General features: G+C 42.4%; 1 protein-coding gene across 1 annotated transcript; it reads right to left on the bottom strand.

Moving 5' to 3' along the window:
* Positions 1 to 7,120: 7,120 nt before the first annotated feature.
* LOC135499902 (uncharacterized) lies at positions 7,121 to 9,169 on the bottom strand. Its single transcript, XM_064790938.1, has 3 exons — positions 9,025 to 9,169; positions 7,806 to 7,914; positions 7,121 to 7,665 (listed from the first exon to the last, which is right to left on the bottom strand). The coding sequence occupies exons 1-3, from the start codon at positions 9,167 to 9,169 to the stop codon at positions 7,308 to 7,310; spliced, it is 612 nt and encodes a 203-aa protein (XP_064647008.1). The 3' UTR covers positions 7,121 to 7,307.
* Between the last annotated feature and the right edge of the window lie 5,463 nt (positions 9,170 to 14,632).

Here is a 14,632-nt window from a genome sequence, read left to right as displayed (position 1 = left end):
TTTAATGGTATCAGACCGACCAAAAAGAACGGGGTTTTTAAAAGCAATTTTATAAAAAGGCTGGCATCTGCCTCACACGAGAGAACATATTATTTGCTCTGTAACTGGACGCGTATCATTATTTTCACATTTATGAAGAAGGTCTCCTCTCGGAGCGAAGCTATCAAGAAGTTACGAAGAGGCCAAGCATAATGATGCTGTCTCCTGTGATGGATGGGAACGCTAGAGTTCACTGAACCGTCGATCGTGTCTCTCGGAATCTTTCTTTCTCAGATTGGTCATGCCCAGAGCTCGCCTTCAGCGCACTCGCTTTCATGCTAGAGCTCATATGGATATCTTGTGGGGTATACCAGGCCTATTTATAATGGTTCCTCTAACCAGAATCTTTCTTTGATGTTTCAATCATTGTCATAATAGACATTCAACTATATTATTTCGGCCAAGTAAAATACATTCTCTGAACTGGCCAGAAAGCCCTTATTTTTGTAACACGTATAATATTACCAATAGGGGTGGATCCAGGATTATCAGAAGTGGTGGTAGCGCTGAACTGAACTGGCCGTGATGCCAGTCACAGCCAAGAATAATACCTGAATATTCGAGATAAATACTGTAAAGTGCATGAACAGAAACCTCTTTATGTCAAGCCTTTTTCTGTGGATGTGTTGTCAAGCTGATCATTTTTAGTGTCTTTATATACGGCCTTATAATAAAAAGAGTTAGTGGATACGAAATAACATATGGGTGCACCGGAAAAATATTAGCGAAGTGCAATAGCACCGACATCACGGTCCGCCCGTGAAGCGTAATCCGCCACTTTCATCATGGAATCGTACAAGAACAAACCAATGACCGGCCGCGCATATAAACGCCATAAAGAACAACATTATCATGGATGTTTTTCCTCTGGATCCATTAAGGAGTATGAAACGATTCAATCTATTTGACAAAGACTCACCTCGGGCTCTAGAAACATCAGTGGGAAGATTTAGGGGCAACGCGGATGCGAATGTTATTTGCGGATGTCCGTATGGACGGCAGTTTTCTCCATCGGGGTAATGCATACCAGCACATACTTCTGTGATCGTGTATTTGAAGGCCGTGATGCTCGTAGTTTCAGGCCAATACAGGACAATATTCGAGGTAAAACCTGGGAGGTGACGGAATACTATTTATGTTCTAGGAAAGACCACCGCCCACCACGGTAGACGTAAATCAACCGAAATAGAAATGACCAAGCCGTAATCTATTACATGGACATGCATTAGTTAATCGACGTGTTGTCGCCAACTTACAATATGCTATCACATCGATAATCATCTTTTTCCACAGCCATGGTCAGGCATAAAGTCGTAGGACGAGATTCAATAAGGGGCCTATCACTATCAAAATATCTTTACGAGAATGACATCTTTACGCCGGACAGCGACCTGACATGAGGATCTTGCGAATATAAAAGTAATGGGTTGGAGTCCGTCAACTCATGAATAGATGGACAAGCATAACCTGTCGTCGAATGCACTGTATATATATGAGCGACTGACCTCATCGGCCTGCTAATGTCCACTGCAGTATCAACAAATTTCAAGATGCATGCCACGTTGAATAAAGTCAATAGCGCCAGCCCTGCACTGTCCTACCTTCTGAATCGAATGTCATGTTTGTGTGTCTCCCACATCGCAGTGTTTCGACCGATACAACATTCAGCTGACGGAAGCCTTGACATTTGATTATGGGAACAGAACCAAACGTGTCAAGCGTCACTCAGAAACGGGACCGCTCAAAAACGTTACACCGGAGCAGAAGATGGTTTCTCTTCTTGACCGGCTATGAATAGAAGGACGATCATGAATCGACTAACCTGGATGCACTGAGACTATAATGAATAAACTCGTTGATTACCGTTTAGAACTGGGACGTGACATTCTGCATACAATGATTCGGTACCGTCATGACCGTAGGCCCAAGGACGTGAAGGAAGAGCTTCGAGCGACTCCACGAAGTATTGTTAAACCTGTGTATTGTAACCGGAAGTAATGTTAAGGACGTATTGACCTTTGAACTGTTTTGGCTGTGACCTTCACTGTTCATAGTTATTTAAACCAAACATGTTCCGCACTTTTTAGAAGTGTTTCGGACAGGAAAGAACAAATTGATTTTGCATGGTCTTAAGAGAAGTTCTGACGGAAATACCTTATCTGCCTTGACTGTCCTTATGTCCACGCGACCTGTCTTGTCGTCACACAGACCAAAATGTCACATCCTAATTGGCTATTAGCAGGACACAAAACGCGCGAACGGATAAATATACGGAGCTAATTAACTCTAATCAAGCAGGTTCGTTATAATTGGCAGCTGATTGTGACATGTCCTTGGGATGGCCTAGAGGATTTCTTTGGGAGAAATATGTACCTCTGTCTCCGTCTTTGAAAGGAGTAAAAAAAGGTCGGGTTTGCGCTGAGCCTAATTGTGTTTGGATAGGATGTACAGGGTGGCCCAAACAAAAACGAAGGCAATGCCTCTACCACATGTAATCCCGACAGCTAGATGACTCGATGTCGTCCAGAAGCTAAACTCCACAGCCAATTATGTGAAGCAATGTTGTTCGGTTCAAACTACTTCCGACATTGTTCATAAAATTGGCACTTGAGGTAAAATTACGAAACGGAATTGGGATATCTTGATCTCATCTTTCCTCTCGGAAAAGTCTCGATTCACTGGTATTTAAGTGCATCGAGTCTAAAGGTAGGCTACAATCATGTGTTCTGTTTTATTCGGGCTACCAATTAATTATTACGGACGTCAATTAAATATTTACAGACTTTGCACGCTGCCACGAGATGGAAAATCAGGATTTACATGGAGTTCTCATACTCACTTATAATTTGCCATGTTCTTTTCCAAAGAGCAGGCTGCATAGGATTCACGATGTAACTTTTCACCCGTCATGTCATGTTTTCAAGCCCAAGTTAATGAACAATCATGCTCGGGAACAGTGACATGTGACAACGTGAATCATGTGTAAAACCCGCAGCAGTACAGTCGAAAATGTCCCCTGAAAATTTGTCCGGCCTTATTGTATTCCGACGGTTATGTTGTGTGGGTTCAATAGAGACAATGGCCATCGATATTCCACAAATTAAAAGCGCATCCCTCATGGAATCCGTTTACCCAGGGCATTCTTTTCTAGGACATATCGGACTTTTATACCTGCCAAACAGGCAACCCACGCCTATATAATTGCATCAAAATTTGAATAAATCACCGGCCAGATATTATAAACGTGCCAAAAACTACATTGTACATGTAACAATGTCGCCATCGTGCAGCTAAATTCAAAACCAATGAGGGCGGACTCGTGAGAAACACCGATGCTGTGCCACTTGCCCACCAGGGGCTCGGAGGCACTAAAAGCTAAAATCGTAGGAATAGCCGGAGATTCAGGCGTCTACCACACCTCACAACAAAATAAACAGAACTTTGCTCACATGTAACACCAAAATAACTTTTACTCTCCGTTCGTGAATAAAAATCCAAAGCATGGAAGGATATAAAACGTCAACTTTAACCTTTTCCTTTCCACCGGTCGAAGACTTCTAAAGATGCGAACGAGAGTCTTTCACTAAACGCACCCAGATGACGATAACAAACTCGTCGTCATGGTTACCAAGACAAACACAGCCTGCTGCAGGTTTTCTGCAAGTAAGGTACTTTCTCGGTGGATACGAATTAGGATACTAGGTCATGTGCACAAAGATACAATAATGAAGAATCTCACACTGTACTTTAAAGTAAACTGTTGAAATGGAAAGAAATGTAAAATCCTCAGAAAGTCTGTATAGTGTTGATAATGAACAGCAATCATTATGTTGGTGCCGAAATCTCTATTGCAACCGCGATAGCATGGGAATAACTTTTATTGTCATATTTTTATTTTTAAACCATTTTACATCACTGAAACCGTGTGGATATGCACTGTAGGTATTTCCAATTCGTTGGGCTTCTTCTTTCTGCTTCTTTCAGTTGAACATAAAATTGGACAATGTTTTAATGTCAACGGGTCCCCGACAGCAGTCAAATAGCGAGTACTTTTTGCAAGACTTGGTGCAGGCGTTTTTAGTTTGTAAAGGGACCAAACGGATGCATGTGACACAACCATCCAAAATTCGCAAATATCAACACGCGATTCACGGTATCGGTTTTTAGCATGTTCAGCGGTCACTAAAAGAGTCTTTGGATTGCAATATCGACCATTATCAAAGATCATGAAAACGTCAACTTTAAGTGGCTCTGAAAAAGAGACGAACACGTCATCGGATAGAGTTGCGGTGTCGTAACATGTCCACTTTCGGCAGAGGATGCCATTTTGGGCTCATCTGGAAAGAGAAATTTAGATAAAATCAGCGGTTTGGGTACATGTACTGTACTACATGTAGGCCTGGTATGCAAAATGTACAATAAATGTCGTTGAAATGAGGGTGCAGAGAAGGGTCTCAGATCTACTAAATGGTTAGCGTTAACAGTTCAGGGTACACCGTGCAATAAGGTCCTCAGATTTACAGGGTTGGTGTTAACAGTTCAATGCACAAATTGTAAGAAGGTTATATATATATATCTGTTTATTCCTCCTTATAGAAGATTCTAACACTTACAAAATCAAACAAAATACAGGGACATAATAATAATGATAATGCTATGTACAAAAGTTCAAATGCGTTTCAAGCACGCTTATAGTAGTTTAACATGAGATCATTGCATTACGTTATACATGTACACTCCAGCATTTGGCTGTGATCTTTAGGAGGGTCATGTTGACATCAAAGTCTGATGAGCTGAGTTGCTTACCCAGCAAAGTTTCTGTTAACTCTACACCATTCATGTTCCAAAGAAGGGCACTTATGTCAGCTGGGAGGTCATTTACAACTTGTTCCCAGAAATCTTCTCTATAGGCTGAATAGCCTGAACACCCACAGAAGAAGTGCACCTGCAGATCGGTATAGCATTGGTTACAACGGTTGCGTTGAGTCTCCACAATTGTTTCTGACAGTATGTTTAATTTCGCAAGAAAGGCTTAGTCCTGTTTGTGTTTTGGATCTTGCTGAGAAGCGATCCATATCAGAGAGGGATAATCTAAGGTTTTCTCAATGTTTGCTACTCTACTCGGCGGAAAAACGTTTGTTTTCATAATCAAGAACTGACTTGTCAACCAAAGACTTCCAGATAATGTCTGATGGCGCGAGTTCACCGCTATCGGTGTACACGTTTAAGGCGTTCGACAGATCGTATTTGTCCATGAATTTTACAAGGTTTTGAATGTATCCGAGACAGGTTTCGGATCTGTTTTTTCTATTTTTCATTGACTGAAATCTGAAGTCAAAGATTCGTCTGGGGTGAGATTGTTCATGCATCCTTGTCAGTTGTCCGAAGAAGAGAAGACACTATTTATCAATATAAGCCTTTAGACTTACACTGCCAATCATGGCTTGTTCACTCACAGTTCTAGTTAACCTGCTAAAACCTTGCATCCTTTGAGGCAGAATCGATGGGCTCGCTCGAGAATCATCAAGTCCCTTTCTGACATACTAGACCAGAGTTCGCTGCCATTCAATGCCTTTGGACGATATATCCTGCGGTAAAGTTTATGACTGTAAATCGGGTTGAATTTGTTCGGTTGTATTCCCGGCCCTAAGATGCACATAAGAGTTTTCTTTAGCTTTTGCGCGGCTGTGATTGCTGTTGTTGTCGTGCGGCGATATTTACACGGAAATGAAAAAAAAAATCATTTATCAAAGTCAAAAATCTCGATAAGTAATAATAAAACGAACCCCTTGGGGGTTTGTGCCAACAGGTATGATATTTTGATCCCAATTCGGCTAACGGGATCTGGAGCGAGAATCGTTCTCTTTTTTTCTTTTTTTTCTTTTTCTTTTTTTTCTTATTTTTTTTTCATTCTCAGAGGAGCGGCTCTGGCACGGCATAGCAAAACCTCACTAATAAATAATTACAGTCCCTGATCGACTATTCGCCGGTGGCACTCAGTAATGATACTAGTCGTTGACACAGCCTCGCGTTTAGTGCTTATAACCACGGCCCTTTCGACCAATTCCGTCCCAATTAGGCGACCGCCTGGCCCCGGATTTTCGCTGCCCTTTGCGATGATCTGCGGCCGTAGTTTGTTGATTAACTCCCAGGGTGTGTCTTCATCGAAGATGATAACTTCATCCACGCAGCTGAACCCTTCCAGAAGCTCTTTTCTCATAGCTTGGTTGTTGATTGGGACTCGCTTGATCCTGGTGACGCTCGCATCGCTGTTGAGGCCAACAATTAGCTTATCTCCGAGACTGCAATAAAAAAGTGTAAGAGAGGTGGAGGGTAATTTTTACTGAATGCGATGGCGACAAGTGCGACATTGCTTTATTATTTTACGCTACGCTGCGCCCACACAATGCAAGAACCGCATGCGTTGTGAAATTCTTGGGAATCGCATCAAGTCGCATCGGTGGAAACCGAACATTAAGGCTTGTACCCACGGGCGCGATTTATCGCCTACAAAACGTCGCTTCGATATTCCGCCGCGACAAGTCGTTGCGCGCCGAATTTCGTAACCTGTTCCGACTGAAGCGTATAATGGAGCGTACTCGTGTCAGGTTACGACCTAATCTCTTGCTAATTGACTTCAAGGACTTGCGGAGTTTATTTTGGACACGTCGCACGTGCCGTCCGGGTTCATTTTGAAACATGTCTTCAACGGATTCGGATTCTGACTTCGACGATATCCTCGTCGTACGCATGTTATGCAAGAGAAAGAAGAAGAGAAGGCACAATTACTGGGTTCACGACCTGTGGCAGGAGAGGCCAATTTATGGCGAATATCATCATCTCATCAGACAGTTGTTTGGATACGAAGATAAATTCTTCATGTACTTCAGGATGTACCCGCACGAATTCAACAACCTGCTAGCGATGTTGAGAGAAGAATTGACGAAAGACGTCACAACTATGCGCAGGCCTATTGGTCCTGAGGAGCGGTTAGCCATATGCGTGAGGTAAGAAGACAAAGCAAGTTTAATTTGGTTAAATTTCATGAATTTATTTACCATCTGTTTAGAAGGATGACCACGAGTTGTTCATCATTTGTTGGCCAAAGGTTTGTTGACAAGCTGAACCTACTGCAGCTGCACTCTGTTGCTGCCCAACCAAAGATTGGTTTGGTGCATTACATGAAGATGCATCTCTATTGCCTGATGAACTGGCTTTATACATTTGTTGCATTTCTGCTGGATGAACAAGGCCATGTATTTTTAACATTAGATCTGCCCTAACATATGGGGGAACTTTCTTACTTTAGTTGTCATAGACTTCATGAAATCTGCTACATCGTCATCAGTATCGGTTGGAGGTTTCCTGTCCATTTTTTCGCTTTTTTTCTTTATGTAATTTAGAAAGACTGCATCCGTAGTGGCAATGACATCAGTGCTCTCAGTTTTCTTCCTTTTCTTCGCTGTGACGGCACTTGTCTTTGACGAACTGCTTGGCTCCATGGTGTCATCGTGATCCTCATCCACAGTCTGATCGTCATCCTCAGCAAGGAAGTCAGATACATCCTTGGTCGTCTGCTTTTCATCATGGCCCTCTTCTTGAGTAGTCTGAAGATTACCCGATGACCTAGAAAGAACAACATATTCAATTTTAATATGCTTGTTCATATGGCAATTTATCTAGAGTCGAAATTTTGCAAATATCAAATCGTTCTTTACATTCGATCCTCCAAAAACGGTTCCAGAAATCCCAGCATTTTTGCGTACTTGTATTCCTTTACTTTTTTTCTTCCTTGCCCACTCTTTGTACGAATATCGTTCTTGTATCTTCTCATGGCGTCCCTTATATTTTTCCACTTCGATTTTGCCAGAGGAACTGAAAAAAAAATGTTCTCATTTCAGGTTCTTAGCAACTGGTGATTCCTACAATACAATATCGACAAGTTTTCGTGTTGGGAAGACAACGGTCTCTAGAATCGTGAAGGAAACATGCGAAGCAATTTGGATGAAACTACAGCCGTTGTACATGCCGAAACCGGACCGAAACCACTGGGAAAGAGGCATCGAAGGCTTCTATACAAAATGGCAATTTCCAAATTGTTTGGGTGCATTGGATGGAAAGCATGTCCTCATTTTTGCACCAAAGAAATCTGGAAGTATGTATTTTAATTACAAGAAGACATTTTCCGTTGTCTTGCTTGCCCTGGTAGACCATGACTACTCCTTCTCGGTCATTGATGTCGGATCATACGGTTCCAATAGTGACGGGGGTATTTTCCGTAGGAGCGTCTTAGGCCAGGGTGTAGCCTCTGGCACCCTCCATATTCCAGAAGAAAAGCATCTACCAGATGCAGATCACAGAGGTTTGGTTCCATGTGTCATTGTAGCTGATGAGGCCTTCCCGTCACTACAAAACCTTCTTCGCCCTTTTCCGGGAAGAAATCTTCCCGTTGATCAGCGCATATTCAACTATAGGTTATCTAGGGCCAGACGTATTTCAGAAAATGCATTTGGTATTCTTGTAAACCGATGGCGACTCTTTCACTGCAAAATTCCTCTTCAACCAGAAAATGTTGATGCGGTGGTGATGGCAACGTGCGTTCTGCATAATATGCTGCAGAAAAGGGGCACAGCTGTCCCTCCACCACCACCACAACCAAAAGCCCAAACAGATCGTATTGATGATGGAATATTGCAGAACCTAGAGCAAGTCGGGCATAGGCAGAAGAAAGATGCCCTGGTTGTGAGAGAAACATTCAAGGACTATTTCATGTCAGATGCCGGTGCTGTTTCATGGCAACACCAAAGTTGCTTTGGTGAAGACTAAATAAAACTGTCTAGTATCTCAGATAGAAGTAAGCCCTGCTGACTAGGACATTTGGAACATCTGTATCAGCAGATCCATAACAAAAGTGTATAATATGTCCTTCTCAAATTGCTGATGATAACAGACTGTATCAGCCAAATGTACATCAAATGTATTTACCTCCAATAGACAACTTATCAGCAACCTTTTTCCATGCGTCATCTTTTTTGTCAGGATCCTTGTATTCCTCCAATCCTTTGTTATATATCCTAGGGAACTTCTCAATCTCCAGGATCAACCGTTCCAAAAAATCGGGTTCAGACATGTCGAGTTGGTGATGACGGACCCAAAATGATGACCAAGTGAACAGTTGAGGACTATTTGTGGACACAAGCCCGCAAATCATTACGTAATTCTGTCTGTCAATAACCCAAAGGTAGTTACTTGAGTCAAAATGACCTAACCGGTCGCCGCGATTTGTCGCATAGATTGCCCTTTTTGCAATCTCAATTACGTAGCGCGCAAGGCCAAGCACGAGAAAGCACGAGAAATCGCTTGGATTTTGTAGCATCGCTCAAGTGGGAACACATGTACTGAATTGACTGGGAACCATTCTTTGCGATTATCGCTGCGACTTTCCGCGGCGGCAAAAGCAAGGAAAATCGCGTGCGTGGGTACAAGCCTGCATGCAACTGCGGCGATTTTAGAACACTTTGATTTCCTCAATTGTTTGAATGTTGTGCTGCATGAAAAAAATTACTACGCGCTGTCTCAATCGCATACCATGCAGCAAGCGCTACCAGTGCGCGGTAAAATAGAGAGCGAGGGACGGAGGGAGGGAAGGCAATTTTTCAAAAATCAAAAACAGCGTTTTTTTCGACTCATTTGAGGCCCAGGGAGGTGAGATATAGCGATATGGTTTTGTTTTTTTGGGAACATGCCTTCCCACTGAAATATCTAACCCGACTCTCCATTCGGCCAGTCTTCTCTCTGCTGAATTAGTAGTGATTCTGACGGGGCGGGAAGGGGAGGGGGGCAGGGTTCATGTTGACTTCTGCTGCATTCATTTACCCTCTTGCCTCCTTCAAAAACCTCAGGTGGTTGACATGAAGAATATCGAAGCATCCATTCGTAAATACCACCGTCTTCTTTGTACCATTCGCTGCCATGCTATCATTTGTCGCCATGGTATCATTCCTTTCTACGGTTGTACCAGTTGTCGCCATGGTGTCATTTGTTGCCATGGTGTCATTTGCCGCCTTGGTACCATCCGTAACCGTGTTACAGCTCACCAAGTCACATGATTCATTTTTTGGCATATTTTCTTTCATTTCCCTAGTTTCGGATGTTTCGCCAAACAAATCTTGTTTCGTTACGGCATATGTTCCAAACTTTGTCACCGAAATTCCTGCAGCCTTCGTGGCGATTTCTAAGTTCTTTCTTATGTCATTGGCGTCAAAGTAGCAGGCAAAAATCGCGGCGAACGTATCCCCTGCTCCATTAACGTCTACAACGTTTACAGAGGACGCGTCTACGTGCACTGCGTCGTCATTGGTTACCCAAAGCGCACCATCTGATCCAAGGGTCACCACCATAGACTTAAGGGAATACCTTGTTATAGCTTCTCTAACATTCGCTATCGTCACTTCACCACACACCTGCTCGAACTCAATCTTGTTTGGTTTCAAGCAGAAAGCGCCAGCGTATTTCGACCAATCAACACATTTGTATGGATCAACAATTACCGGACATTTTGCATTTTGGATGAGGTTCTGTGGTGAGTGAACACAACCCGTATTGTAGTCAGAAATCAGCACGATGTCATATCCGTCCGTATCAACGCCATCAATGTTTATCGGTTCGTATTTTTTCCGATCTGAACGAAAGAGATGCTTTTCGTCGACGACGAAGTGCTCAATGGTGGTTGTTACTGTTTTACCGCCTAAATTGACAAATTTGAAGGGCGTTGGCATGGGAGTTGGATCAGGAGCAAGTGCGGCAAACAGGGTCGTGTCCGCATGGTAATGACAGTTCAGGGCAAGGTTCGCGGCGCCCCCGAGGCAGTGCTCTGTCTTGATGGGCTCGAAAATCGGAAGTCCCGCCTCCGGGCTAAGTCCAGTTGTTTTTCCATAGTTGTATTTGTCCACAAGAAAATCGCCGATTACCAATACTTTCATCTTCAGTATCGAAATCACTGAAATATAAAACAGAGTCTGTTGTCCCAGAAGTTAAACACGACAATGTTTAAAAGACGCACTATGCTTATAAGTTGAGGGTAATGTTTATGATCGTGGTTGTTTGGTAGAGGTACTGTAAAGTGTAATACATGTATCAGGGCAATTGAACATTAATCATGACTTTCTACTTCGAAACCACACGTACTCCTCCCAACCCGATTAGGGAGTTTTCGCCAAGTCCCCGAAACCTCCACGTGAACGCCTGTCCCATTGTTCGACATCGAACAATCCGTACATAGTAGTAGAACAGTGCATTACAGTGAATAGTGCTGGGTACGTTGAAAACTGATGACCAATTAATACAATTCTGAATGCATATCTCTAAACACGTATGATCTACGAATAGGTTATACAATTACCCATAATCAACCCTATGGTATATTTACATTGTACATAGATATTCAAGTGTGTCAGTAATTTCCTTGTAGTTTAATATAATCAAACGCTTTACTTGCGTCTAACATTATACAATAAACAGCAGTGTAACAGTTATTGTAATAATCGACCACCTCATTTACCACAGTGCTACAACTTGCCGTTGACAGGCCCTTTTAAAAAAACGAATTCTGCATCTGAAGTAGAATATATGAACACGAACAGTTATTTTGGCTATACTTCATAACATCACTCCCTTCCCCAACTGGTGTCTGACCTCAGACACAACGATGTCAGAGCAAAACCCATCGTTCGTAACACCTTTTTTGTTGTTTTTTTTTAAAGAGAACAGTCCCTGTCATAATTCATACTAAAAATGTCAAATCCTGGCGTCTATAATAACAATGGAAGAAAAGTTAAACATTTTAAAACCCATGTTCAAACTTTACAACTTGAGAACCTTCAAATTTGACAAGCATTGGCAACCATTAGAAACCTCTCTTCCACTGAATAACATTCCGCTATTACCAGGCAGCATAATTGCAAAATTCATATACTATAATGCAAGTATCATCAACATAATAGATAATAACAGCGATAAATACGTATTAATAAACAATCAAATTGCATGCAAATATCTGATTACATAACACATTGAACACCTTTGGATCAAGAAAAATTACAATACCCAAGGGCCTGTAAATTTATTCCATGCAAGAAATCTACCTGGTCAGTAGAATCTGTACAATGTGATATTTGCGGTTCTATGTAGTGGGAGCTGCTGGTTAAACTGCAGTTACAACCTATTGTTAGAAAGCAGTAACTACAAGATGTAATTCGTGAAAACTTGCCATTGCATGATAAAGTCCAGTTCGAGTCTACGCTAGAGAGAAGATTATTAGGGGTGATTGGTACCTCATAGTCCCTCAATGGTACTTCCTTATACAAGACCTCACAAACAGTGTGATGAGCGTCAGCAGCAAATATCGCTGCTAAGCAAGTGGGCGAGGTAATGGGTCTATTAACAAAGCCTATGTTGCATCGCAAATTATTAAACGATTGGCTAGTACATGTATCATATTGTGCTTCAGTCATTTCAAAAAAATATCCACCACCTCCGCTGATGACAAAATACGGATGTGTGGCCAATATCTGTGTGGCCATCCTCAGTGATCCATTGACTGCTTGAGGCAAGGTCTCTACCGTATAGAGATGGTAGGTGGAGTCCCTGGTTGCTACAGGTATCCTAACATTTATGAAAAGGTGAGTATTTGTATGATGGTAGACCACTTGCTGCAGCTGATAATAGCTGTAAATGTTAGTCAAAGGAATTTCCAAGCCGTAATCAGGATAGTGTGCACATAATTCTGCTGCAATTCCTTCTAACGAATTCAACAGTACGTGAGGAGGAATAATCTCCACCGGCAATCGTTGTTTGAGTAAAGCCTTCATTCCCTGTGTACGTGAATCCATATGATCTTCCAGCTGAGCAAGTGACTCCTCCAGGAAGATCTTATTCCGTAGGATCATGAGTAGGTGAGACATAGCTGCCTCAATTTGCCGTTCAGTGCTATAAATTTGCCGGCTGAAAACTGCAAGATCTCGTGTCGTCTGTGCAATTGCAGAAAACGCCCTGTCAAAAGAACTGTGAATCACTGTGGTCAGTGAAGAGAGTTCATGTTGAAAGCTGCCAAGAGCTTTTCTATCATTCAACCGTGTCTTCTCAATACCGTTGATGTGCTTAGCCAACAACCTGACCTGTCTGTCAGTGGCAAATCCAAAGACTGCGTGTCTACTTTCAGAAACAAAATCAAGACGTCCCTTCTTTGATCGAGGAGTCTCATCCACCATTGGTATGTCTCTTGACAGCAGCTGAATCAAGTGGTGTTTGTGTCCTTCTATTCTATTAATGGCTTGGATCCTACTAGTCGATAGCGTCTCGGCAGTTTCACACAAAGCCTGACAAAGCCAGGAAGTGTCATTACACACAGGTGATGCTCGATTAAGGTCAAAATCTGATGGGGAAAAGTTCGGAACGGCAAAGGTATGAGTCCATTGATACCCCACCATTGACATGCCGCCAAGATTATAAAAGATCACCCCATTGTGCAATCTCACCACATGTCCATTGCTATCAATATTGTCAGAACTGACACCGAAAACTGTCAATAATCCAAAGAGGAGGAGTATCGCACCTCTCCGTATGCAGGGAGCCATGTTGATCGAAAGAAAACGTACAGTTCTATTTTCAAGCGTCCATCTTTCGGTTCAATTTGCTAACATGCATCAATACACCTTTTTCACCTAGAAGATAATGATCAATGGTCAGCTTTCTGGCTACCTTGCTGTCTGTAGGCAACTGTTTATCCTCCAGGTAATCAATATAGTGTTTCAGGTCTAGATCCTTCAACTGTTCATCTCTCATATGTATTTGGTCAGCCCAGTTGATGTTATTTACCATGTATAAGTTCGCCTTGACAAGGAATCTGCATCGGTGTGTGATACCCCGGGGCGATAAGATATTTTGTACCTGTATTGCTGAAGTATGGTTGCCCAGCGAGCCATTCTACCGGTGCATGCTTTCATTGTTTTTTGAAACAGCCACTGTAAAGGGGCGAGGTCAGTGACGATCAGGAATTCAGTCCCATACAGGAAGAAACGGTTGGCTTTTATCGCTGTCGGGATTGCGAGTGCCTCGCGTTCAGTCGTGGAGTAGTCACGTTCTGCATGATTAAGCGCCCTCCCTCTATATGAAATGACATGTTCCTTTCCATCACTATCCTTTTGCACCAAACAGTAGCCCAAACTGAAACCTGAGCTATCTGCATGTATGATGAACTGCTTGTTAAAGCCATAACAGGTTCAGACATCAGGCATTCCTTTAGTTTGTCAAAGGACGTTTGACAGTCTTCCGTCCACACAAATTTCACCTCTTTTCTCAACAACTCTTGTAAGGGTCTTGCAAAGTGAGCATAATCTTTGATGAGACGTCTATAAAATCCTGTTACACCCAGAAAGCTTCTAAAATCTCGCAGGTCAAGAGGAAACCTAAGAATTTCAGGCCGTCTCTTGCAAAGTAACATTTGCTTGGTTTTAGCTTTAGGTTTGCTGCTCTTAGTCTGCCGAAAAGGTCTCTAAGATGTTGCTTATGTTCTACCAGGAATCTGACCAAATTA

This window comes from Lineus longissimus, chromosome 15, assembly GCF_910592395.1.
Source record: "Lineus longissimus chromosome 15, tnLinLong1.2, whole genome shotgun sequence".
In the NCBI taxonomy this organism is placed as follows: Eukaryota; Metazoa; Nemertea; class Pilidiophora; order Heteronemertea; family Lineidae; genus Lineus; species Lineus longissimus.
The sequence above is the reverse complement of the archived record's forward strand: the minus strand, read 5'-3'. Positions and strand labels throughout refer to the sequence as shown.

Bases quoted from the DNA above. Each gene is read 5' to 3' on its own strand.
- LOC135499902 (XM_064790938.1), bottom strand. From the start codon at position 9,169: ATGTCTGAACCCGATTTTTTGGAACGGTTGATCCTGGAGATTGAGAAG. The intron at 7,915-9,024 runs GTAAATACATTT...TTTTTTTTTCAG, and splicing joins TGATAAGTTGTCTATTGGAG to TTCCTCTGGCAAAATCGAAG. The intron at 7,666-7,805 runs GTACGCAAAAAT...TGTTCTTTCTAG, and splicing joins AAAAAAGTAAAGGAATACAA to GTCATCGGGTAATCTTCAGA.